General features: G+C 41.8%; 3 protein-coding genes across 3 annotated transcripts; all 3 read right to left on the bottom strand.

Moving 5' to 3' along the window:
* Positions 1–958: 958 nt before the first annotated feature.
* On the bottom strand, positions 959–9,208 carry LOC129850027 (ATP-dependent translocase ABCB1-like). The gene is made up of 10 exons (XM_055916661.1): positions 9,128–9,208; positions 8,776–8,880; positions 8,503–8,580; positions 5,488–5,598; positions 5,082–5,285; positions 3,852–4,034; positions 3,546–3,743; positions 2,502–2,708; positions 2,090–2,236; positions 959–1,929 (listed from the first exon to the last, which is right to left on the bottom strand). Exons 1-10 carry the CDS (start codon positions 9,206–9,208, stop codon positions 1,732–1,734), a joined length of 1,512 nt encoding a protein of 503 aa, XP_055772636.1. The 3' UTR covers positions 959–1,731.
* A 26-nt stretch (positions 9,209–9,234) lies between these two features.
* LOC129850026 (ATP-dependent translocase ABCB1-like) lies at positions 9,235–13,848 on the bottom strand. The gene is made up of 10 exons (XM_055916660.1): positions 13,767–13,848; positions 13,464–13,641; positions 13,193–13,306; positions 12,933–13,043; positions 12,607–12,732; positions 11,716–11,919; positions 11,273–11,443; positions 10,860–11,021; positions 10,068–10,298; positions 9,235–9,317 (listed from the first exon to the last, which is right to left on the bottom strand). The coding sequence occupies exons 2-10, from the start codon at positions 13,572–13,574 to the stop codon at positions 9,306–9,308; spliced, it is 1,242 nt and encodes a 413-aa protein (XP_055772635.1). The 5' UTR covers positions 13,575–13,641; positions 13,767–13,848; the 3' UTR covers positions 9,235–9,305.
* On the bottom strand, positions 13,786–27,551 carry LOC129850025 (ATP-dependent translocase ABCB1-like). The gene is made up of 5 exons (XM_055916659.1): positions 27,500–27,551; positions 26,210–26,327; positions 26,071–26,113; positions 25,723–25,873; positions 13,786–13,891 (listed from the first exon to the last, which is right to left on the bottom strand). Exons 1-5 carry the CDS (start codon positions 27,549–27,551, stop codon positions 13,869–13,871), a joined length of 387 nt encoding a protein of 128 aa, XP_055772634.1. The 3' UTR covers positions 13,786–13,868.
* Between the last annotated feature and the right edge of the window lie 7 nt (positions 27,552–27,558).

Here is a 27,558-nt window from a genome sequence, read left to right as displayed (position 1 = left end):
AAAAAAACTATAGCCTGCCTTTAGTATATATTTGAGTAATCTCGGCAGTGGCACCCAGAACCAAATCAGCTACTGGATTTGGGAAACAGTGGAGCGGTGCATGTTTCACTTGCTGTGGGAAACTTACTTACAAATGTAGGCTAAGTTCATTTATAAAACTCTTAGAACTCTTAATAAATAAAACACATATGTAACGAAGTGAATACATTGGCGAAGAATAATACATTTCTTCCTAAATGTTATAGGTTGACTTGACTGAGAAGGGCATGTACGATAGGGATAACTGGTTCATCGCTTCATGTTGGGCCTTTTGAAATAGGCCCACCTCGTTTAACACCAAGCCTGGAACTATCGCGATTTTATTATTTTAAGATGAGATTTTGATGACAACAAAAATGTTTTAACGTGTTTTTAAAAATCATTCTCTTACGGCGAGCTGTAGACTATTATTTCTGATTGAATTCGGGAGGTTGAAATACAATTAATGTTGCCGGCGTGCAAGATAAGAAATGTTACCTTTACACAATTTTTTTATCATGTAAACCAAATAAGATAATTTCCATAACACTAGACTAAAACGATGCGGTCATACATTTCTACAATTTATTTCGCATAGGCCTAACACAATTATGCCACCTAGTGTTATTTAAATCTTCTTTTACATTTGGAAAACAAGTGGCATTTTTACCGAAGTTAGCCTTGGTTGGAGATAGGCTACATTTAGTGGCATTTGAAATAGGCCTCAATCGAATTGAAGTCGTTTGAAAGTTCTATTACCCCACTAACGTGTTTCATTGGCAACGGGCGCCATCTTGTGTCCATCAGCCCTCTGCAGACTTCAGTAGCCTATTCAGTCGCATTTAAAATGAACGAGTTCCAAGTTTATTTGAAAATGTATTGACATATTCCCCACAGATGAATAGATTACAGATGAATCATTATGTCACTTTAGAATCAGGTTAAAAATAACATGTTATGGGATCTAATGTTTTATTTGAATGCATATTTACAAACAAGTAACAGCCTTACATAGCGTACTAATTTAAATATATAGATATTCTTCAATGCATACTTTGCCTTCTAGAGCATAGTGTCCCTGTTTAAAATAATCAAAATATCACAGTATACAGTAACATACAACAGTCTTCTGAACATCAACCTCTCATATTTACAGGTATACAACCTTTCCTAATCACTGCTTTTATCCAGTCATTTAACTGTGATAATGTGTCTTACTGTTTTCCTTATAGAAATACATACTGTACTTGTTGTCTTCAGACAATGAAAGGTGCCATGGTCAAGAACAGTTCCTTCATTCCAGGCAGCTTATCAAGACTTATTTACGCTGATGTCCGTGTTCCAGCCTTAGGCTAAAGTGAGTCATACAGTGAGGAACCCAAAAGCACAGGAACCCAATAGGCTACATTTCAGTTTACCACCTACATGTGATCAAACCAACTGACAATGAGACAGTTTGTATCATGCAATTCAACATCATTTTAGTAGTCCGTTCAAAGTGAGTTATGGCTACCATACCATTATCCATATAGATTCCTTATTCTTTATACATTTGTATATATAACCTTTATTTAACCAGGAAGTCCCATTATGGACAGGAGACCTCTTTCTCAAGGGGGACCTGGCTAAGAAGTGCAGCTCAATGAAAAGAGCTCACAAAACAACATTCAACAGAACAGTAAATACGCTGCAAAACATCAATCTGAATATGAGTTAGTGGGTGACCTGTGCGTTGACCAGGGCATAGTAAGCCCCCCCTTTAGCCATGAGGTCAGTATGTGTACCCTGCTCTGTCACCTGACCATACTGAATTACCGCTATCTGGTCTGCATTCTGGATGGTAGACAGGCGGTGGGCGATCACGATGCAGGTGCGGCCCTGCCGGGCGGCGTCTAAAACCTGTTGGACAATCTGGGGGAGGGAGGGATAGGGAGGAAACAGAGAGACAGGTTATTTGGGAAGGAGGGAGAGGACATACTGTGTGAAGATAAGCTTTTGTGTGTGACCAGGCCATTAATGAATTAATAGGTAGAAAATGAGATGGCCGACACTCAATGTCCATGTGACTTACCTTCTCACTCTCTGTGTCCAGGGCGGAAGTGGCTTCATCCAGCAGCAGTACTTTAGGCTGTCTGACCAGAGCTCTGGCAATGGCTATCCTCTGTTTCTGACCTCCAGACATCTGGGTCCCCTTGTCCCCAACCCTGGTATTGTATTTCTGACAAAACAACAACACAATTTATAGTGTTTGTCTATATTGAACACTTTTAAAATATAAATTAAAATATAAAGTCATAACAGCCTGTCTTGGGCTAGTCAATAGCTATTCTATATGAATATCTGTAGAGAGACAGTAGTTTACGTTCTACTGTGACCTCACCAGTGACATTTTTTGGATCGCCTTTGAGAAAACTTCAAATATCATCCTACAGCTACAGCCTATCATGTCTCCTCCCATCTCCCTCACTATACTGTTACTATACCTCTGGCAGGCCCATGATGAAGTCATGGATGTTGGCGTTCTTGGCTGCCTCCTCTATCTCATCCTGGGAGACCTCTCTGCTGTTGTCCCCGTACTGGATGTTCTCTGAGATGCTGCAGTCGAACAGGATGGGCTCCTGGGACACCAGGCCCAGCTGAGACCTCAGCCACGACAGGTTCAGGGTCTTAGTATCCAACCCATCCACTAACTGAGACACCACAATAATACCACAGAGTTAGGTCAACCCCTTCGTTAACTGAGACACCACAATAATACCACAGAGTTAGGTCAACCCCTTCACTAACTGAGACACCACAATAATACCAGAGATTTAGGTCAACCCCTTCACTAACTGAGACACCACAATAATACCACAGAATTAGGCCAACACCTTCACTAACTGAGACACCACAATAATACCACAGAGTTAGGTCAACCCCTTCACTAACTGAGACACCACAATAATACCACAGAATTAGGCCAACACCTTCACTAACTGAGACACCACAATAATACCACAGAGTTAGGTCAACCCCTTCACTAACTGAGACACCACAATAATACCACAGATTTAGGTCAACCCCTTCGTTAACTGAGACACCACAATAATACCACAGATTTAGGTCAACCCTTTCGTTAACGGAGACACCACAATAATACCACAGAGTTAGGTCAACCCCTTCACTAACTGAGACACCACAATAATACCACAGTTAGGTCAACCCCTTCGTTAACTGAGACACCACAATAATACCACAGAGTTAGGTCAACCCCTTCGTTAACTGAGACACCACAATGATACCACAGATTTAGGTTTAGAATGTTTAAAATGTTCAGATTAAAAACAAGTAACATCTTGGAATACCAAAGGAATTAATAATCCACCAATGTTACAAATATTACATATTAAAATGCTGAAAAGTGGCCTAACAGTTTTACTATATTTGTTGTATTCCAGTTCCCAGTATACTGGTTTAGCACTTTGAAATGGTTTTGAAAAGCGTGCTTTATATGACATGTATTATGAGATTATTTTGGGTCTCACCACTTGTCCTTCAGCAGGGCTATAGAAGCGCTCCAGCAGTTGTATGGAGGTGCTTTTCCCACAGCCACTCTCCCCGACCAGGGCCAGGGTCTGACCAGGCCCCACTGACACGCTCAACCCCTGGAGAACCCTCACGTTCTGACGGGTCGGGTACGCAAAGTGGATCCCTCGGAACTCAATGTCCCCGACAAAGTCCGTCTGGAAAAGACAACATTTTTGTTCCAGATCATCGTCCCAGAAAAAACACAATGTGATATCATTGTTTTTTTGTTTATATTGGAGTAAGACACATTATAGCTCACTCACTGGCTTCTCTCCCTCCTCACTGCAAATGTCAATCTCTGGTTTCTTCTCCAACAAGCCAAGAATTCTCCCAGCAGCTGCTTTCGCTTTGTCAAAGTCAGGAGCAAAAGATGCTGATTCTCCTATGTTCATGGCAGCAAATGTGATCACAGAAAACACACTGCGAAAGAAAAGGACAGTGTTGTACTATCACTGCCACTATATTGGCAGACCCTGGTCATGACCCAACGAGGGTCTCAGGGAGATTTGGAATGTGCAAAAAACCCACTTCCAAATCACACATGTGCATTAATACACATGTGTACATGTGTGGAATAGGACAAATATAAGCACCCACCAAATTAATGTTATAATTATATTATTATTTTTATATTACCGTATAGTGACTATGTGGCAGCCAAGGTTTCTAGTCGGGGTTGGGGTACATTCCATTTCAGTCAATTCAAAACTCAATTCCACAGTTTCCTCATTGAAAAGCATTAAAGAGAACTGGAATTGGAATTTCACTGTACTTTCTGTATTGACAGGAATTGAAATGGAATTGACCCCAACCCTGGTATCAATGTATTCATTTTAGATGAGGATATAACAGTACCAGTATGTATACTCACAGGAAAACATTTTCATATTCTGTGTGGCAGTGAGCAATAAGCCAGGACCCAAAGCGGAAGATTGCAGCCTTGACCATGTAAGGGATTGCTTGGGCAACGGCAAATGTTAGTCCGTAGATGGGAGCCTTCACCAAACCGTTCCTGATGTATTCAATTGAAATGTAATCAGTACTTGATTGTAGGTTATAAGGTCAAACAATCCAAAAGCTGAGTCTATAACAAAGTGAATGACTGTACTCTTACTGGTATGGTCTTTCTAGACTGTCCATGAACTTGTGAAAGAAGACGTCCTCCCGTGTCAATCCAACAACTGTCTTGAAGTTTTCAACGGTCTCAGTAGATATCTACAAAAGATTAATAAAGATATATTAACGTTTCATTTGAACACATGGTATCACACACACTGATATAGCCCACTGTACCAAAGTGCATTGCAATTAGGGTTGCATAACTAGCAGTAACCTTCCTGAAATTCCCTGGTTATCCAGATATCCTGTTTTAAGGTTTCCCTGATTTTCCTGATTCCGTAAAACCTATAACCGGGATTACTGGAAAATCTGGGAATTTTGGGAACATTACCGGAATTTTGCAAACCCAATTGCAAAAGAAAGTTGATGTTTACCTTCCCAGACTGCTCCAGGGCACCCTGGTCTTTGGAGGCGTGGCCTGCCGTGGCCCTCCTCTGAATGATTTCGGCTCCAATGAGGAAGGGCACACAGGCGAGGATGACGAGGGTGAGCTGCCAGCTGTGGATGAAGGCCACCACAATGGCCATGGTGAGAGCACAGACTGTGTTGGTGGCCAGACCCAACCTAGACCCAGTCGCCTGGTGGTGAGGAGAGAGGAAACAAGTAGGTTCCATCCATTATCAGACATTGCAACTCTAAAGAATGCAACTGTAAATACATAGAAGCATATGTACAGGTAGACATTTTTAAAGATTTGTACAGTAGAATGATTCTGAATTGACATTGATGTGATACATTTTGATCGCTCTCTCAATGTGTAAATCCGAGCATTGTGCTTACCCCTTTAACCAGAGATGCATCTGTGGCCAATCTGGTGGTTAGAACTCCCACTGCATTGTTGTTGTCATCAAACCATCCAATCTCCTGTAAGGAATGCTTTTTAGCAAGGTTCTGACGCAGAACACCACAAAGTGGCAGTTCAGAATCGTAATTTTAGCAAGGTTCTGAGGCAGAACACCACAAAGTGGCAGTTCAGAATTGTAATTTTAGCAAGGTTCTGAGGCAGAACACCACAGTGGCAGTTCAGAATTGTAATTTTAGCAAGGTTCTGAGGCAGAACACTGCAAAGTGGCAGTTCAGAATTGTAATTTTAGCAAGGTTCTGAGGCAAAACACCACAAAGTGGCAGTTCAGAATTGTAATTTTAGCAAGGTTCTGAGGCAGAACACCACAGTGGCAGTTCAGAATTGTAATTTTAGCAAGGTTCTGAGGCAGAACACTGCAAAGTGGCAGTTCAGAATTGTAATTTTAGCAAGGTTCTGAGGCAAAACACTGCAAAGTGGCAGTTCAGAATTGTAATTTTAGCAAGGTTCTGAGGCAGAACACTGCAAAGTGGCAGTTCAGAATTGTAATTTTAGCAAGGTTCTGAGGCAGAACACTGCAAAGTGGCAGTTCAGAATTGTAATTTTAGCAAGGTTCTGAGGCAGAACACTGCAAAGTGGCAGTTCAGAATTGTAATTTTAGCAAGGTTCTGAGGCAGAACACTGCAAAGTGGCAGTTCAGAATTGTAATTTTAGCAAGGTTCTGAGGCAGAACACCGCAAAGTGGCAGTTCAGAATTGTAATTTTAGCAAGGTTCTGAGGCAGAACACCGCAAAGTGGCAGTTCAGAATTGTAATTTTAGCAAGGTTCTGAGGCACAACACCACAAAGTGGCAGTTCAGAATTGTAATTTTAGCAAGATTCTGAGGCAGAACACCACAAAGTGGCAGTTCAGAATTGTAATTTTAGCAAGGTTCTGAGGCAGAACACCACAAAGTGGCAGTTCAGAATTGTAATTTTAGCAAGGTTCTGAGGCAGAACACCACAAAGTGGCAGTTCAGAATTGTAATTTTAGCAAGATTCTGAGGAAGAACACTGCAAAGTGGCAGTTCAGAATTGTAATTTTAGCAAGGTTCTGAGGCAGAACACTGCAAAGTGGCAGTTCAGAATTGTAATTTTAGCAAGGTTCTGAGGCAGAACACCACAAAGTGGCAGTTCGGAATTGTAATTTTAGCAAGGTTCTGAGGCAGAACACCACAAAGTGGCAGTTCAGAATTGTAATTTTAGCAAGATTCTGAGGCAGAACACCACAAAGTGGCAGTTCAGAATTGTAATTTTAGCAAGGTTCTGAGGCAGAACACCGCAAAGTGGCAGTTCAGAATTGTAATTTTAGCAAGGTTCTGAGGCAGAACACCACAAAGTGGCAGTTCAGAATTGTAATTTTAGCAAGGTTCTGAGGCAGAACACTGCAAAGTGGCAGTTCAGAATTGTAATTTTAGCAAGGTTCTGAGGCAGAACACTGCAAAGTGGCAGTTTAGAATCGTAATTTTAGCAAGGTTCTGAGGCAGAACACTGCAAAGTGGCAGTTCAGAATCGTAATTTTAGCAAGGTTCTGAGGCAGAACACCACAAAGTGGCAGTTCAGAATTGTAATTTTAGCAAGGTTCTGAGGCAGAACACTGCAAAGTGGCAGTTCAGAATTGTAATTTTAACAAGGTTCTGAGGCAGAACACTGCAAAGTGGCAGTTCAGAATCGTAATTTTAGCAAGGTTCTGAGGCAAAACACTACAAAGTGGCAGTTCAGAATCGTAATTTTAGCAAGGTTCTGAGGCAGAACACCACAAAGTGGCAGTTCAGAATTGTAATTTTAGCAAGGTTCTGAGGCAGAACACCACAAAGTGGCAGTTCAGAATTGTAATTTTAGCAAGATTCTGAGGCAGAACACCACAAAGTGGCAGTTCAGAATTGTAATTTTAGCAAGGTTCTGAGGCAGAACACTGCAAAGTGGCAGTTCAGAATTGTAATTTTAGCAAGGTTCTGAGGCAGAACACCACAAAGTGGCAGTTCAGAATTGTAATTTTAGCAAGGTTCTGAGGCAGAACACCACAAAGTGGCAGTTCAGAATTGTAATTTTAGCAAGATTCTGAGGCAGAACACCACAAAGTGGCAGTTCAGAATTGTAATTTTAGCAAGGTTCTGAGGCAGAACACCGCAAAGTGGCAGTTCAGAATTGTAATTTTAGCAAGGTTCTGAGGCAGAACACCACAAAGTGGCAGTTCAGAATTGTAATTTTAGCAAGGTTCTGAGGCAGAACACCACAAAGTGGCAGTTCAGAATTGTAATTTTAGCAAGGTTCTGAGGCAGAACACTGCAAAGTGGCAGTTCAGAATCGTAATTTTAGCAAGGTTCTGAGGCAGAACACCACAAAGTGGCAGTTCAGAATTGTAATTTTAGCAAGGTTCTGAGGCAGAACACTGCAAAGTGGCAGTTCAGAATCGTAATTTTAGCAAGGTTCTGAGGCAAAACACTACAAAGTGGCAGTTCAGAATCGTAATTTTAGCAAGGTTCTGAGGCAGAACACTACAAAGTGGCAGTTCAGAATTGTAATTTTAGCAAGGTTCTGAGGCAGAACACCACAAAGTGGCAGTTCAGAATCGTAATTTTAGCAAGGTTCTGAGGCAGAACACCACAAAGTGGCAGTTCAGAATTGTAATTTTAGCAAGGTTCTGAGGCAGAACACCACAAAGTGGCAGTTCAGAATCGTAATTTTAGCAAGGTTCTGAGGCAAAACACCACAAAGTAGCAGTTCAGAATCGTAATTTTAGCAAGGTTCTGAGGCAGAACACTGCAAAGTGGCAGTTCAGAATTGTAATTTTAGCAAGGTTCTGAGGCAGAACACTGCAAAGTGGCAGTTCAGAATCGTAATTTTGCTGGTATTATCAATACAGTAAAGTAAATTAGCAATGACAAGTCAGTCTTTTCGAATTTATGTACAATTGCTGAAGTATATATTTTCCCGCATGACAGTTTGTCCTACCTGTCTCATCATGGCATGGAATACCTGCCTCCTCAGCCTCATGGTAAGAAGCTCTCCTGATTTTCCAAACATGTAACCCTGAAACATAGAACATACAGCAGAAATTTACCCAACCAGGCATCCCCACAACATATTAAGGGTTTGAGATAGATACAGAATTGTACTTTAAAGTGCGTCCCAAATGGCACCCTATAGGCTCTGGTCCAAAGTAGTGCACTGTATAGGGCATAGGTTGCCATTTTGGACACAGTTTAGATCTATAAATTAGAAAACCTTTAGGAAGTAGGTGACAAAAGCCACTCCTCCGATGAGAAGGAAGAGCAGGGAAAACATCATGGTTTTCTGTCGTTTGACTTCCGGGTCAACCTCGGAAAACACCTAGAGAAGGTCACGGGGCGGAGAGAAACACCCCCAAAATAGATAACAACAGAAATTTAAAAGGCTGCTTTGGAAAATAAGAGCCAAAACCCACCAACCAACGACCATCAAATAAATGATGTGGAAAAATAAGACCACCTTGTTTAAATCAAACTCAATCGAGACACCAAGGAAATGGGAGTAGTCTGCATTATTTAACAATTCTTCATATGATGAACACAAGGAGGTGGTCTTGTGAAACACTTACTCCAATGATCTTGGCGAAGATGATGGCAACACAGGGATAAACGGCTCCCCCCACCAAGCTAGACAGGGTTCCTACTAACATGTACGGCCACTCGGGCTTGTTCAAGGCCAGGATTCTGGTGAAGGGGATGTCTGGAGCTTCCTCTGGTTTCTTTTCCTTCTGTCATCAAACATTGTCATCAATGACAAAACTAAATGACCAAGGACCAACATGATGTAACAGATATTATTTCTGATGACAATGAACTATCACTATATACAGTAGGGTGGCAGGTTCGAATCCCCGAGCCGACTAGGTGAAAAATCTATCGATGTGCCCGTGAGCAAGGCACTTAAACCTAATTGCTTCTGTAAGTCGCTCAAGATAAGAGCTTCTGCTAAATTACTAAAATGTAAATGAATGCAACCATACATTATAAACTATACATTATATACCATTCATTATATACCATTCATTATATACCATTCATTATACACCATTCGTTATACACCATTCGTTATACACCATTCGTTATACACCATACATTATATATACCATACATTATATATACCATTCATTATATACCATTCATTATATACCATTCATTATATACCATTCATTGTAAACCATTCATTATAAACCATACATTATATACCATACATTATATATACCATACATTATATATACCATTCATTATATCCCATTCATTATATACCATTCATTATATACCATTCATTATAAACCATTCATTATAAACCATTCATTATATACCATTCATTATATACCATTCATTATATACCATTCATTATATACCATTCATTATATACCATTCATTATAAACCATACATTATATAATAGGTACGATGATAATTCAGCAATAGCACTATAACAAAGCCATGTTCCTATATAACACATACAGGACGTCATATTGCGCCCTAAAGGATGATCTATGTAATAGTACCTTCTTGTCTTTCTTGGACTTCTTAGATTTCCTCCTGGTCAGTTTCATTTCCACACGGCCACTGCTGATTGAGTTCCTTTCAAAGCCGCCGTTTTCTATTCCTTCCTCGTTTACCACTTCCAGCTCATCCATGTCAGATGAGTCATACAGGACATCATCTAGATCCTCATATTTAGGAGGGTTATCCTCTTCCACAGGGTCCTCTTCATCTTCCTCTGGCTTCCCTTGACTCTGAACAACAGACAAGGTGTGATACATTTAACATTTAAGTCATTTAGCAGATGCTCTTATCCAGAGCGACTTACAAATTGGTGCATTCATCTTATGACATCCAGTGGAACAGCCACTTTACAATAGTGCATCTAAATCTTTTAAGGGGGGGGGGGGGGCAGAAGGATTGCTTTATCCTATCCTAGGTATTCCTTAAAGAGGTGGGGTTTCAGGTGTCTCCGGAAGGTGGTGATTGACTCCGCTGTCCTGGCGTCGTGAGGGAGTTTGTTCCACCATTGGGGTGCCAGAGCAGCGAACAGTTTTGACTGGGATAGTGATAGTGGATTTGATCATGTTACACACAGAGCCTGTTTATTACTGATCACTATTCATAGAGACACAGGCTTGATAAGGTATATTGCTCTGATACTGATGATATGCTTCTCTAAATATGACTGATCAACATGATTTAGGCGTCGACTGATTCTACTGTTGAGGCAGAGTTGGGGCCCTGGTGGTCAAAGTAGTGCACTATAAAGGGAATAGGGTGCCATTTGGGATGTAGGGAGCGTGATACAGTACCTGCTGCATGACCAGAGAGTAGTAGACCCCCTTCTTGTCCATGAGTTCCCTGTGTGTTCCCTGCTCCACCACCTCTCCGTTGCTGAAGCCAGCGATCACGTCAGCTGTTCTGATGGTGGACAGGCGGTGGGCGATCACTATCGTGGTGCGGCCCGCCCTGGCCTATGGGAATGGGAGGAGACAATATAGTCATTTATCCCAAATTATTATTATTTTATTACCTCTTCATTTTCGCTGAGATGGATTCCAACAGGATCTCATCGATTCACTCTGATTCTTGACGTTTGTCAACTGCTGCAAATGTGAACTTGCAAGGCTGCAGTCAAACAAATCGAATCAGGCTGTTAGGGTGCACAAAACTAGGTTTGAGAACAACCTTAACCATGTGTCTGGTCCTCAGGGAGAGTACTGACCTTATCCAGAGCGGCCTGGACAACCGACTCACTCTGGGTGTCCAGGGCGGAGGTGGCCTCGTCCAGCAGGAGGATCTTCGGGTTTTTGACCAGGGCCCGGGCGATAGCTATCCTCTGCTTCTGTCCTCCACTGAGCTGGGCTCCCCGCTCCCCCACCATGGTGTTCAGCTTCTGTTAACGCCACATGAAATGGGATGGAGATTAAATAATCATGTTTAAATGTGTCCTTTTGGATAACATCATCACTATTTGGCCATTCCCTTACACTGTATACAACTTCAAAACAAAACAACATTTAATTTCAACACAGTCGCCATAGAAACAACAGAATATCTGCTGTCCTACTCCAAATCATTTGTACACCATAGATCATTTAATATACAGTACATGTGAAACAGTGAAGCATTTGTATGTACTCATTTGTCAGTATCTATCCCACGTACATCGGGGAGTTTGGAGATAAAGTCGTATGCGTTGGCCTCTCTCACGGCCCGTTCGATGTCCTCATCTGTGGCATCCTCTCTGCCGTAGCGGATGTTTTCTGCAATGGTTGTTCCGAATAGCACAGGTTCCTGACTGACGATACCCATATTCTCCCTCAGCCACTTCACATTCAGGGTCCGGATGTCCCGACCATCCAGGGTAATCTGACAACAAACCAGGGTCATATTCATTAGGCATGCACATTTCTCTGCTTTGCTGACGAGTATTTTCTATGCTCATACAGGAGTAATAAAGGTGGGAATGTTGTTTATTATTATTGTTGTTATTTTATTTATTATTTTGATTTTTAAGGGGGTGCTGCAGCAGCCTCAGCACCCCTACTTCCCTCGGCTATGCAACCCAGACCAACAGTGTTCCTGACAAATTATATATCAACCTTCCACAAGAGGGCACTATAGTACTAATTTACTTTTAAGTGAACTGAAGTCAACACTAAACCTGATAAGCCAGAACTTGGGAATGAGTGTACGTGAGTGAATGTTTGCGTTTACATTACAAGTGTGTGTGTGTGTGTACATTATATGTGTGTGTGTGTGTGTACATTACACATGTGTGTGTACATGTGAGTCTCTGTATGAACTATGAGTCAATTGGTTGAACTTTAATGCACTCGTGTCCTGCATACCTCTCCTGAGGTTGGATCATAAAGCATGTGAGTCCTTTACTGGAGGCTGGTGGGTGGAGCTATTGGAGGACGGGCTCATTGTAATGGCTGGAATTTATTCCGTCCTCTTATAGCTCCATCCACCAGCCTCCTCTGGAGTCTTTACAGTGGGACATGTGTCTCTTCTTAATGAACTTGAATAAGCCTTGATCAGATTTGTTCATACCTCTCCTGAGTCTGGATCATAAAAGCGCTGCAGCAGCTGAATGGTGGTGCTCTTCCCACATCCACTGGCTCCAACCAGAGCTATGGTCTTCCCACGAGGAACTGTCAGATTCACTCCCTGAAGAATCTACAGCGACAGGGAACACGTCCCACAACGTATTTAACATGAATTTTTACCGTCATTTTACAATTATACGGTTTGTCATTTTGTTTTTGCTAATCCAACTAGAAAACTGAAAATTCATCTTAGCTTCTTCCTTATTGTGCATTTTTCAAATCATTTGGAGACAGGTTGGTGTCTGGATCTGATTCAAATCCACTACTTACTTTGACATCTTTCCTGGAGGGGTAGCTGAAGTGGATGTTCTTGAATTCAATGTCTCCTTTCACATAGTCTGGTTTGAGACCTTCCTTTGAACTGCTGTCTATGGGCCGCGGCTATGACAAACAAATCAACTCATCAACCGCGGCAGTAGGACAAATGTCTAAATTGGACTTGAGATCATGTTGTTCTGAGTGAGTTAGAGTGAGTTCATACAGTTTCAATGCTATGGTGATTCAGGGGTTAAACTGAATACTTCCGGTACCTGGTCAATGGTATTGTAGACTTCATAGGCAGCACCCCGGGCTTTGGCGATGGCTTCCAAGTTAGGCGCACCCTGGCCCAAAGAGAACGACCCAATAATCACTGAGAAGAAGACCTAAAAATAGCAGCAACAAAGAACGTAATGAAGAAAGGAATTCTATTAATGTCAGACAGAGTAACAGGTGTGAAGACATTGCAGAGGCCTCTTCACAATAACATGTATCTATTGGAAAATAGTACATTCTTACTTAAAATCTTCCATGAAAGCTTACTGTAATGGTTTTTCCAATGGTGTAGTTTTCAGGCTCGTCTACAGAGAGCTTGGTCCCGTACCAGAAAGCCAAGGCGTACGTCCCAAATATGACAAACTGGGTGAAGCCCATGGCCACGTTAGTGGTGATGGCCTTCTTTATTCCAAAGTTTTTAGCATCCTCCAAGTTCTTTTCATACCTAAAATATATAGAAGAAATGCCTTAATAGGGGAATGTGTCTTGATTTAGGTAGATCGTATTAATAAATATTGAAAGAGATATACTGTTTTATGCAACACATTAATTAGTTAATAACTGACGAACCTTTCCACAGCTTTCTTCTGCCCATTGAAAGCCAAAACTGTCCTGATAGCCACCAGTATCTCTTCAGCTACCGCCCCTGCTTTGGCATAGGCAGACAGCTCCTTACTGGTCAGGGTGGCAAGTATCTGAAATCAAATACAACATGTTAATGAATACGGTATCTTACACTGCTGATGTAAAAATGTCTTTATAAAAGAAATGTGTTTGTGGAAAACTGAGAGGATTGGATAAGTGTAAACTAGGAGTGGATTTGGGATTGGGCACAAGAGCAGTGATGCAACCACTGTTGAGTGACACATATGAAAACAATATGGCACCTTATTCCCTATGTAGCCTACTACTTCAAGTAGTGCACTATATAGGGAATAGAGTACCATTTGGGATGAAGCCGTTGTCTTTGCAGGTCATTGGTAGTCTTACTTTGGACCAGACGGCAACTGTTCCTGCCAGGAGAGGACTGGCGGCCAGGATGACGAGTGTCAGCTTCCAGCCGAAGATGAAACCAATGATGAACCCTGACAAGAAGGTGCAGAAGAACTGCACGAACACACAGATCTTGTCTCCAAGGCCTTCGTTGATCAAATTAATTGCAAAGTCCCTCTTTGCAATGCAAATGAACTGAATCCCCCCAAAATATTTCCACTGCATTTCAGCCCTACCACAAAAGGACCAGCTGACGTCATGTCAGTGATTCATTAATTCATTAACACAGGTGTGAGTGTTGACGAGGACAAGGCTGGAGATAACTCGGTCATGCTGATTGAGTTCGAATAACAGACTGGAAGTTTCAAAATGAGGGTGGGGCTTGGAATCATTGTTCTTCCTCTGTCAACCATGGTTACCTGCAAGGAAACACGTGCCGTCATCATTGCTTTGCACAAAAAGGGCTTCACAGGCAAGGATATTGCTGCCAGTAAGATTGCACCTAAATCAACCATTTATCGGATCATCAAGAACTTCAAGGAAAGCGGTTCAAATGTTGTGAAGAAGGCTCCAGGGCGCCCAAGAAAGTCCAGCAAGCACCAGGACCATCTCCTAAAGTTGATTCAGCTGCGGGATCGGGACACCACCAGTACAGAGTTGCTCAGGAATGGCAGCAGGCAGGTGTGAGTGCATCTGCACGCACAGTGAGGCAAAGACTTTTGGAGGATGGCCTGGTGTCAAGGGCAGCAAAGAAGCCACTTCTCTCCAGGAAAAATATCAGGGACAGACTGATATTCTGCAAAAGGTACAGAGATCGGACTGCTGAGGACTGGGGTAAAGTCATTTTCTCTGATGAATCCCCTTTCCGATTGTTTGGGGCATCCGGAAAAAAGCTTGTCCAGAGAAGACAAGGTGAGCGCTACCATCAGTCCTGTGTCATGCCAACAGTAAAGCATCCTGAGACCATTCATGTGTGGGTTTGCTTCTCAGCCAAGGGAGTGGGCTCACTCTCAAATTTGCTTATTAAGAACACAGCCATGAATAAAGAATGGTACCAACACATCTTCCGAGAGCAACTTCTCCCAACCATTCAGGAACAGTTTGCCTTTTTCAGCATGATGGAGCACCTTGCCATAAGGTGGCTCTGGGAACAAAACATCGATATTTTGGGTCCATGGCCAGGAAACTCCCCAGACCTTAATCCCATTGAGAACTTGTGGTCAATCGTCAAGAGGCGGGTGGACAAACAAAACCCCACAAATTCTGACAAACTCCAAGCATTGATTATGCAAGAATTGGCTGCCATCAGTCAGGATGTGGCCACGAAGTTAATTGACAGCATGCCAGGGTGGATTGCAGAGGTCTTGAAAAAGAAGGGTCAACACTGCCTTTGACACTTATGAATTCTTTGTAATTATACTTCAGTATTCCATAGTAACATCTGACAAATTTCTAAAGACACTGAAGCAGCAAACTTTGTGAAAATTAATTTTTGTGTCATTCTCAGATCTTATGGCCACGATTGTACATAGATGAGAACATAAACTTCCTCTACCCTCTGTTCTATTAGCAAACGTGCAAGAGAACAAACTGGACAAGCTCTTTGAGACTATCCTTTTAATTGAACCTGAAGAACTGTCAAGACCCGGTTACAAACTCGGGTCTCTGGTGTGAGAAACAGTCACTTAGCAAACTGAGACACTAATAGTTGGCAGAACCCAGAATATGAGGCAGACACAGCAGTACTTGAGACGGTGCTTTAATAAAGTAAAAAGGGAAGTACTTCAGGCAAAAATATAAATCCACAACGTCAAAAGTAATTCCAAGAGAAAAAAGGTAAATCCTCCAAGACAAAAGGTAAATCCACAAGGTGGTAGATACCGCAGGGAAAAAAACTCAAAAGAATAATCAAAAATAAATAAACAAGAACAAAAACAGAGTACCTCAAGAGAATCCAACAGGAGTAACACATGTTCACAGCATCGCTGGGGCTGGGTGCTAACATACAAACACAGAGCAAAGAACTGAGGAAAACTAAGGGTTTAAATACATTCAAGGGAAACGAGGCACAGGTGCAAATAATAACTGGAAACAAGGGAAAACAAAAGGGTCAAAAAAGCACAATGGGGGCATCTAGTGGCCAAAACCGGAACAATCCTGGCCAAATCCTGACAAAGAACTGTAATATCCCATGTTTCTTAGAGTCGTGGCTGAACAAGAACACGGATAATATACATCTAGCTCGGGTTAGATCAAGGGTGGAGGTGAGTGTCTCTGTTAACCTCTTGGAACTATAGGGGGTGCTGTTCCGCATTAGCATATTTGTGTCTCCAAATTAAACTGCCTCGTGCTAAATTCTTGATCGTACAATATGCATATTATTGTTATTATTGGATAGAAAACACCTTCTAGTTTCTATAGAAGTTGAAATTTTGTCTCTGAGTTGTACAGAACAATTTCTACAGCACTTTTCATGACAGGGTTCAGATTTCAATTTTTTTTACCTCTGATCTGGGGTCTGTTTTTAAGGCGACAGTGAATGCTATGAAGAAACCGACACTGCCTACGTCTTCCTCTGGGTGTCTGTACGTCATCACGCTTTCAATGGAATCGATGGGATATTCACAGCCAGTATAAAAGACCAAAATGTATAGAGACCGCCCTTTCTCGTCGTGCGCCTGAAGCGTGAAGGGCATCGGACCTGCCTCGTTCCAAATCGTTTTCTAACCAGCAATATTTCTCCGGTCATGTTTTTACTCGTTTTAGGTGTTAAAAACATCATAATGTAGTTAATTTGAACCGTTTTATAGCAATTTATATCCGTTTAGTGCGATTTTAGAGGAATTTATTTGTTGTGCACTCTGAAACTTTGGACACGTTTTGGGGTGTCGGTCGTTGGTGGTGGACATTTCGAAGGACAGAGGACATCTATCGACCAAAAGACGTTTATAACATAGAAAGGATACATTGCCCAAGAATCTGATGGAAGAACACCTCAAAGTAAGCAATATTTAATATGATAAATCGTGTTTCTGTCGAAATATTTTAAACGCATATTTCGCCATTTTGTTTGGTATAGCTTCACTTGGCGAACCCTGTATTGAAAAGTAAGGATAATTTTAAAAATGTAAATCAGCGGTTGCATTAAGAACTAATTTGTCTTTCGATTCCTGTAAACCCTGTATTTTTTAGTCAAGTATATGATTAGCTATTAATTAAACTAGATCACTCTGAAAGATGGCGACCGACATTTTCAGGCTTGTTTTGCTACTATTTTCATTGTGTAACCACGGTTTTGTATGGCTAAATATGCACCTTTTCGAACAAACTGTATATGTATATTGTAAAATGATGTTACAGGAGTGTCATCGGAAGAATTCTGAGAAGGTTAGTGAAAAAATTAATATCTTTTGGCGATGTTGACTTTTATCGCTCACTTTGGCTAGAATCAATGCTGGGCTGCTATGTGCTATGTGCTACGCTAATATAACGATTTATTGTGTTTTCGCTGTAAGACACTTAGAAAATCTGAAATATTGTCTGTATTCACAGGATCTGTGTCTTTCGATTAGTGTATGCTGTGTATTTTTACGAAATGTTTGATGATTAGTAGTTAGGTAAACACGTTGCTCATTGTAATTATTCTAGTCCATTTGTGACGGTGGGTGCAATTGTAACCTATGGCAGCTACCTGAAATATGCACATTTTTCTAACAAAACCTATCCCATACCATAAATATGTTATCAGACTGTCATCTAATGAGTTTTTTTGTTGGTTAGGGGCTATAAATATCTTAGTTTAGCCGAATTGGTGATGGCTACTGGTGTTGGTGGACAAATAAAAGATGGTGGATTATGCTAATGTGTTTTTAGGTAATAGATGTACATCTTTACATATTGTGTCTTCCCTGTAAAACATTTTAAAAATCGGAAATGGTGGCTTTATTCACAAGATCTGTATCTTTCATCTGGTGTCTTGGACTTGTGATTTAATGATATTTAGATGCTACTATCTACTTGTGAAGCTATGCTAGCTATGCTAAACAGTGTGTGGGGGGTGGGGGGTGCTCCCGGATCCGGGTTTCTGAGGCAGTAGAAGTTAACAACAGCTGGTGAGTGATATTAAGGAAGTCTCGAGGTTCTGCTCACCTGAGTAAGAATACCTCATGATAAGCTGTAGACTATACTATTTACCAAGATAGCTGTGGATTTAACACCACAAGCCTAGAAGATGGTGTGTACCCTCAGACATGGAGGGGGGCAAAGGTCATTCCGCTACCCAAGAATAGCAGAGCACCCTTTAATGGTTCAAACACCTGACAAGTCAGCCTGTTACAAGTGCTTAGCAAACTTTTGGAAAGAAAAAATAGTTTGATCAAATACAAAGTTATTTTACAGAAAACGAACAGAATTTCAGCATGCTTATAGGGATGGGCACTCAACATGCTCAGCACTGACAAATGGTTGATGATTGGCTGAAATAAATGAATAGTAAGAATATGGTGGGAGCTGTTTTGTTAGACTTCAGAGCAGCTTTTGATATAATGATCCTGAAATATTGCAGAGGATTTTCATCCTCTGCCTTCTTATGGATTGACAGTTACCTATCTAATAGAACACAGAGGGTTTTGTTAATGGAAGCCTCTTTCACGCAAATTCCGTTGAGTGTGGTGTACCGCAGGGCAGCTGGCTTGGGCTATTGTTTTCTGTTTTTACAAATGACCTTCCACTGAACTTGAATAAAACCTGTTTGTCTATGTACGCTGACAAAATCAATAGTATATACGTCTTCTGCAACAGTAACATAAATAACTGAGACACTTAATATAGAGCTCCAGTCAGTTTTATAATGGGTAACTAGCAAAATGGGTAACTAGTAATAGTCTGGTGCTTAATATCTCAAAAACAAAATGCATAATTTATTTAACAAATCAATCAGTCAACGTTAAACCTCGTTTAGATCTATTATTGAATAATGTGGATATTGAGCAGGTTGATGAGACTAAACTGCTGGGTGTAACCCTAGATAGTAAGCTGTCATGGTCAAAACATATAGACTCAATGGTTGCTAAAACGGGAAGAGATCTGTCCATGATCGGGCATTGCTCTGCCTTCTTGACATATCACACTTAGATGTACTGTACTTGGAGGGTAAGTGTCAGTAACATGCATACCAGTCTCTCCTGGCTCAAAGTTGAGGAGAGATTGACTGAACCACTATTGGTCTTTGTGCAAGGTATTGATGTGTTGAAGATACCGAACTGTCTGTTCAAGCAATTTGAACAGTTCTGACAATCATCAGTACAACACAAGACATGAACCAGAGGTTTCTTCACCGTCCCCAGGTCCAGAACAGAGGCTGGGAAACGTACAGTATTAAATAGAGCTGTGACTACATGGAACTCTCTGCCACTCCAGGTAACTCAAGCTAGCAATAAAATCAGTTTAAAAAACAGGTAAAAGAACACCTTCCTGCACAAAGGGGACTGTGAAGATACACAGCCATTTTATATATTTTGTATTGTAATGTTAATTGCACTATGTTTTAGATCTAGATATTGTGTGTATGTACTGATACGTAGGCTTTGTTATGTTTCAAATGTATGTATTTCAGTCCTTGACTAATAATGTGCTGTACTATGTCTGATGTTAGTATGTTTCATGTGGACCCCAGGAAGAGTAGCTGATGCTTCTGCAGCAGCTAATGGAGATCCTAATAAATGTCAAATACCAAAACGATGCTGGCACTAAGACCGCACTCAACAAGCTGTATAGGACCATAAGCAAACAAGAAAATGCTCACCCAGAGGCAGCGCTCCTAGTGGATGGGGATTTTAATCCAGGAAAACTGAAATCCTACCAGCATGTCACTTGTGCAACTAGAGGCGAAAAAACTAGAAATCACCTTTACTCCACAAAGAGAGATGCATACAAAGCTCTCCCTTGCCCTCCATTTGGCAAATCTGACCATAACGCTATCCTTCTATGCTCGCTTTGAGGAAAGCAATACTGAACCATGCATGAGAGCACTGCCTATTCCGGATGACTGTGTGATCACACTCTCCGTAGCCAGTCTGAGTAAGACCTGATGGGCTCTTTTGCTCTCAAAACAGCCTCAATTCATCGGGGTATGGACTCTACAAGGTGTCGAAAGCATTCCACAGGGATGCTGGCCCATGTTGACTCCAATGCTTCCCACAGTTGTGTCAAGTTGGCTGGATGTCATTTGGGTGGTGGACCAAACTTGATACACATGGGATACCAGCAGCGTTGCAGTTCTTGACACAGACTGTTGCGCCTGGCGCCTACTACCATACCCTGTTCAAAGGCACTTAAATATTTTGTCTTGCCCATTGACCCTCTCTGAATTCATGTCTCAATTGTCTAAAGACTTAAAAACCCTTCTTTAAACCTGTCTCCTCCCCGTCATCGAAACTGATTGAAGTGGATTTAACAAGTGACATCAATAAGGGTTCACCTGTCATGGAAAGAGCAGGTGTCCTTAATGTTTTGTATACTCAGTGTACGGTCCCTCAGTTGACAGTGCACGTCAGAGCAGAAATTATACCATGAAATCCAAGGAACTGTCTGTAGATCTCCGAGATAGATTTGTGATGAGGCACATACAGTGTTTGGGGAAGGGTATAAAACAATTTGTAGAGTTTTGAAAGTTTCCAATAGCACAGCGGTCTCCATCATTGGGAAGTTAAAAAACATATGGAACTACCCAGAGTAGAGCTGGCCATCCGACCAACGTCTGACCAAACTGAGCAACCCGGGCAAAAAGGACCTTGGTCAGGTAGCTGACCAAGAACCCAATGACCACTCTAACAAAACTACAGAGTTCCTAGCAGTTAGAGCGTTGGGACAGTAACCGAAAGGTTGCTTGTTTGACTCCCTGAACCGGCAAGGTGAGCAAGACAGTTAACCCCCACAACTGCTCCCCGAGAGTAATGACGTCGATTAAGGAAGCTTCCCTCTCCTCCCTGATTCAGAAGGGTTAAATGCGGAAGACAACAGTTGTGCAACTGACTAGAGATCCCCTTTCCCTTTCCTTGGCTGAGATGGGAGAAGGACAACAGTCTCTACAGCACTTCACCAATATTGGCTTTATTGGAGAGTGGCCAGATGGAAGCCACTCCTGAGAAAAGGCAATGACAGTTGGAGTTTGCAAAAAAAAGTAATGTGAAAGACTGAGATCATAAGGGAAAAACATGCACAGCTCATCACCTATTTAAAAGCTACACGGTAGGGATGGTGTTAAGTGGCAGGGACTGTGAGACTGGATAGAGGGAACAATAAATAGAGCCAAATCCTTGGTGTGAACATGCTTCAGAGTGTAAATTACCTTAGACTGGGGCGAAGATATATTTTGGGGTGTACTTTTGACCCCTTTTTCTCCCCAATTTTGTGATATCCAATTGGTAGTTACAGTCTTGTCCCATCACTGCAACTCCCGTATGGACTCGGGAGAGGCGAAGGTCAAGAGCCATGCACCCTTCAAATTACAACCCTGCCAAGCCGCACTGCTTCTTGACACACTGCTCGCTTAACCCGTAAGCCAGCTGCACCAATGTGTCAGAGGAAACACCATACAATTAGCGTCACGAGTCATCATGCATGCGCCCGGCCCGCCACAAGGAGTCACTAGAGCACAATGGGACAAGGACATCCTGGCCGGCCAAACCGTCTCCTAACCCGGACAATGCTGGGCCAATTGTGCGCTACCTCATGGGTTTCCCGGTATCGAACCCGGGTCTGTAGTGACGCATCTAGCATGGCGATGCAGTGATTTAGACCGCTGTGCCACTTGGTAGGCTGGGGCGAAGATTTACATTCCAACAGGACAATGACTGCTGACAGAACCAGGAAGTGCTGGAGTCAGTCAACATTCTCAGTGGGGAGGGGTGAAGTATAAACAGTAAACATTCACAAGGTGGGATACACTGGCAGTGGGGACAGGGTGAAGTATAAACAGTAAACATTCACAAGGTGGGATACACTAGCAGTGGGGAGGGGTGAAGTATGTACAGTAAAAATTCACAAGGTGGGATACACTGGCAGTGGGGACAGGGTGAAGTATAAACAGTAAACATTCACAAGGTGGGATACACTAGCAGTGGGGACAGGGTGAAGTATAAACAGTAAACATTCACAAGGTGGGATACACTGGCAGTGGGGACAGGGTGAAGTATAAACAGTAAACATTCACAAGGTGGGATACACTGGCAGTGGGGACAGGGTGAAGTATAAACAGTAAACATTCACAAGGTGGGATACACTGGCAGTGGGGACAGGGTGAAGTATAAACAGTAAACATTCACAAGGTGGGATACACTGGCAGTGGGGACAGGGTGAAGTATAAACAGTAAACATTCACAAGGTGGGATACACTAGCAGTGGGGAGGGTTGAAGTATAAACAGTAAACATTCACAAGGTGGGATACACTGGCAGTGGGGACAGGGTGAAGTATAAACAGTAAACATTCACAAGGTGGGATACACTGGCAGTGGGGACAGGGTGAAGTATGTACAGTAAACATTCACAAGGTGGGATACACTAGCAGTGGGGACAGGGTGAAGTATAAACAGTAAACATTCACAAGGTGGGATACACTAGCAGTGGGGACAGGGTGAAGTATAAACAGTAAACATTCACAAGGTGGGATACACTAGCAGTGGGGAGGGTTGAAGTATAAACAGTAAACATTCACAAGGTGGGATACACTGGCAGTGGGGACAGGGTGAAGTATAAACAGTAAACATTCACAAGGTGTGATACACTGGCAGTGGGGACAGGGTGAAGTATAAACAGTAAACATTCACAAGGTGGGATACACTGGCAGTGGGGACAGGGTGAAGTATAAACAGTAAACATTCACAAGGTGGGATACACTAGCAGTGGGGAGGGTTGAAGTATAAACAGTAAACATTCACAAGGTGGGATACACTGGCAGTGGGGACAGGGTGAAGTATAAACAGTAAACATTCACAAGGTGTGATACACTGGCAGTGGGGACAGGGTGAAGTATAAACAGTAAACATTCACAAGGTGGGATACACTGGCAGTGGGGACAGGGTGAAGTATAAACAGTAAACATTCACAAGGTGGGATACACTGGCAGTGGGGACAGGGTGAAGTATAAACAGTAAACATTCACAAGGTGGGATACACTGGCAGTGGGGACAGGGTGAAGTATAAACAGTAAACATTCACAAGGTGTGATACACTGGCAGTGGGGACAGGGTGAAGTATAAACAGTAAACATTCACAAGGTGGGATACACTAGCAGTGGGGAGGGTTGAAGTATAAACAGTAAACATTCACAAGGTGGGATACACTAGCAGTGGGGAGGGTTGAAGTATAAACAGTAAACATTCACAAGGTGGGATACACTAGCAGTGGGGACAGGGTGAAGTATAAACAGTAAACATTCAACATGTTGGGATACACTGGCAGTGGGGACAGGGTGAAGTATAAACAGTAAACATTCACAAGGTGGGATACACTGGCAGTGGGGACAGGGTGAAGTATAAACAGTAAACATTCACAAGGTGGGATACACTGGCAGTGGGGACAGGGTGAAGTATAAACAGTAAACATTCTCTGCATTGTTGGGAAGGACCCGTGAGTAAGCATTCCCCTGATAGGGCTCTGTTTTTGGCTGGCGTTAAGGCAGGGCTAGTGTCAAACGCACGTTCATTTGCAATTCCGACCTCTTAAAACCAGCACTCTGCTATAGTTAAACTATTGCGCAAGGATTGGTAATTTCCCTGTCTTGGTCCAGCTTGCTTGCGCTCAGATGGGAGGGGTGGAAATATTTGAGGTGCGTCCTTAAAGACATGATCACGGTGCTAATTTCAGGGAGTGCTGGCAGGGATATTTAAGACCAAACAGAAGCTGGTTTTACCGATTTATACAGCGGATATCCAGCCGTGACTCACACTGCTCATATGAATATGGAACAAGAGTTATGTGCTTTTGGTGCCTGTATAGGCCTTCATAGTATTTAAAAACATTAAACACTATATTTTCCCCCCATTTCATTTGATTTGATTAAAAACCAAGCATAGCCTCCGATTCTGTCAATAAAGGCTGGTTTGTTTTTGTCCTGCCCAATGCAATCAAGTAGGCTAGTCAAGATTGTATAAAGGGTTGGAAACAAATCTTAATCACCAAAGCTTTATTAAAAGATCAAGTTTGAGAGGAGCAAAACACTGAACTGACGTTCCCCTTTTATCTATGTATTGTAGGCAGGCGTACATTATTTTAGCCATGCTTTGAACATGCATTAAACCCCTCCATGATGTAGGCTACATGTGTCCATGCCCATCATGAAACGAAAGATGAGAACCTCAGTGAATGCTGGTAAACCTCATATTTAGAAGTTATTTTCCTGCAACAACTGCTTGTTTTCCGTTTTATATTTTGAAACCCCATCCCTCTGTAGGCTACCCTCACCCCAGGCCTATTATAACGAAGGCTGGTTCTACAGCAATGCGTCTGTATTTTTTATCCTAGTGATTCTGTGATATCTCTACATTTTACATTTATTTATTGTTGTTGTTGTTGTTGTTGTTGTTGTTGAAAAAACTAAAAGATTGCTTGTTTTAATTTGTAATTTTATTATGTATTAGAATTCTCCCAAATTTCAGTCTTGTATCATCGCTGCGACTCCCCAACGGGCTCAGAGGATTGAACCTGGGTCTGTACCGGCACCTCAAGCACTGTGAGTGCCTTAGACTGCTGCGCTACTCGGGGGGCCCCTCACTTTCTCTTTACATTGGATCTCTGTCCAGCTACTGAGAAAAGAAAACCCTCCACAGTCTGCGTTGTTCTACTATTATATCACCACCGGGAGTAATTATGGTGCCTGTAAGTGTATTTAGACATAGCCTATTTAATACACGTTATTGTTTCGTTTTGTTTCAAATGTGATAATCTCTCTTTTTAGGCCTTATCAATAATGAATTGTTTCTAGCTTATTGACAACTTTTGGCATGTCCCTGCTCAGCCATAATGCACTTTACAGTAGACCCCTATATCAGTGTGAATGCTATGTATATCTGTCCACATTGACACCATGCAATTACTTAGAACAAAGCAAAGATAGGATAGGTCTACATTGTGTTATTTAATTTCTGTAAGCTGTTTAACAAACTATAATGGACTAACTTTGGATTTGGAGTTGATTCCAATGCGATACATAAAATACCATAAATACACAACCTGAATAAACCATGTATTTAGCCATGGAGCACTTTCTGATTGGCCAGTGAGGGGCCAAGCCTGACACACCCATAACTGGTTTAATCGTCAAAACTAAGCCCTTTCTCGCCACCGTCAGCACTGCGCCGATCATTTTTGGTTGTGAAAATAGAAAAATATTTCTGACAAACTCCCAACCTAAAGCTCTACCGCCAGCGCTTAGATTTACCATTGCATTAGGTTTGTTAAAATAGAGCCCTTGTCCTGCAACAGAGTGATCAAATGACAATGCTACATGTGTACCTTGTCAAACAGAATATGTACCTGTATGGTTGAGCTGCTGTCCACTTTGTACAAAGCTGTCGGTCATCTGTCCATACACAACACACATAAGGGGCAGGGCTATCCCGTGGAGAGCAGCACATAGCAGGCCGATTATCATTAGGAGCACCTCACAACCAGTAGCGTAGCGGAACTGCAAACACAACACACATAAAACCACAGTCAAATGCAGCAGACGTTGGAATGACTGGAGAATATGAATCTTGTCAAGATCACTTGTAACAAATTACCCCATTTTGACATATACTACATGTACTACAGTGTATGTGCAAATTGCCAAAAGATTCTTGTGTATTTCCTGCTATTTCTGAAACCAAAATCAGGACATACCAACTGGAAAAATCCCACTGCTTTTGCTGGTTCTTTTTTCTTCCTTCTTGAGAATGAAACATAGATTCATGAGCAAACCAAAATATATTTAACTGTATTAGGAGTAAAGTAGGAATGCCATTATGGCAATGTTACTTACCCGAGGCCCTTCTTTGGCTTGCGCTCCGTGTCAACGGTTGGCTGCCCCTCTGTCATCCGCTCCTGAGGCTTCGTATCCTCATGGAAGGCCGGGTTGGGGTAGCCTTTTGCAAATACCTCTGAATCAATTAAACATTTACCAATGATCAATTAAACATTACCAATGATCAATTAAACTAAACAATTAAGCTATCTGCCATCCAATGATACTGCCTGGTCTCATTGATTAGACATAACACAGTAAATGTACATTCGGGATACTCAAATTAGTATGTTAGCTAATTGTTCCCCTAACCGTAAATGCAATCCTTTTAGCTAAACCTTCCCCTAACCATAACCCTTTTATTTACCCTTCCCATAACCATATGTCACGCCCTGACCATAGTTTGCTTTGTATGTTTTATGTTTTGTTTGGTCAGGGTGTGATCTGTGTGGGCATTCTATGTTGTAAGTCTGGTTTGTCTATTTCTATGTGTTTGACCTGATATGGTTCTCAATCAGAGACAGGTGTTTTGCGTTGTCTCTGATTGGGAACCATATTTAGGTAGTCTGTTTTCTATTGTGGGTTGTGGGGTATTGTCTTTAGTTTGTTACGTGTGTGCATTATAGGCTGAGGTGTAATTTTCTTTCTTACACTTGACACCCTATGGTTTTTGGGTTGTCAAGTTGTATGTTCTGCGCCCTGTATTGTTTGGGCTTCATTTTTTGTGTGCCTTAGTAAAGAGCACTAGACCTCAGTGGAACTCTCTCTGCGTCTGATTCCTGCACCCACCTAGTCCCGCGTGACACCATAACTCTAACCTTAACCCTTTAACCTAACTCCAAACTTAACCCTAACCTTAACCCTAACCCCTAAACCTTACCCCCTAGCCTAGCTAACGTTAGCAAGCTAGCTAAAGTTAGCCACCTAGCTACCTAGCTAGAATTCGTAACATATCATACTTTTAGCAAATTCGGAACATATTGATATTTTTCTAATTCGTAACATATAATACAAATTGTAATTCATAACATGTCATCCGAAATTGGTGATGGACATCCACAAAGTAATACATACCATACAAAACTTAACATATCATACTAAATTGATTTTAAGATTTACGTAGAGAATAATACGAAATGCTCTGAGACCAGGTTGAATGACACCTCTCACTTTGGTGTACTGACTGTACAGAATTATTTTATTTCACTTACTGATTATATCAGTCAACCACAATTCCTTCTAATCTACTCTTAACTAGGAATTCTATGCTAATACATAAGACAGTAAATGATGTGAGACAGATATTACCCTCAGGGATGGTTGGTAGAGAGTCTGGCATGTCCCCATCCTCTCTCCCCATGGTGAAT

Source organism: Salvelinus fontinalis, unplaced genomic scaffold (genome assembly GCF_029448725.1).
Source record: "Salvelinus fontinalis isolate EN_2023a unplaced genomic scaffold, ASM2944872v1 scaffold_1801, whole genome shotgun sequence".
NCBI lineage: Eukaryota > Metazoa > Chordata > Actinopteri > Salmoniformes > Salmonidae > Salvelinus > Salvelinus fontinalis.
The sequence above is the reverse complement of the archived record's forward strand: the minus strand, read 5'-3'. Positions and strand labels throughout refer to the sequence as shown.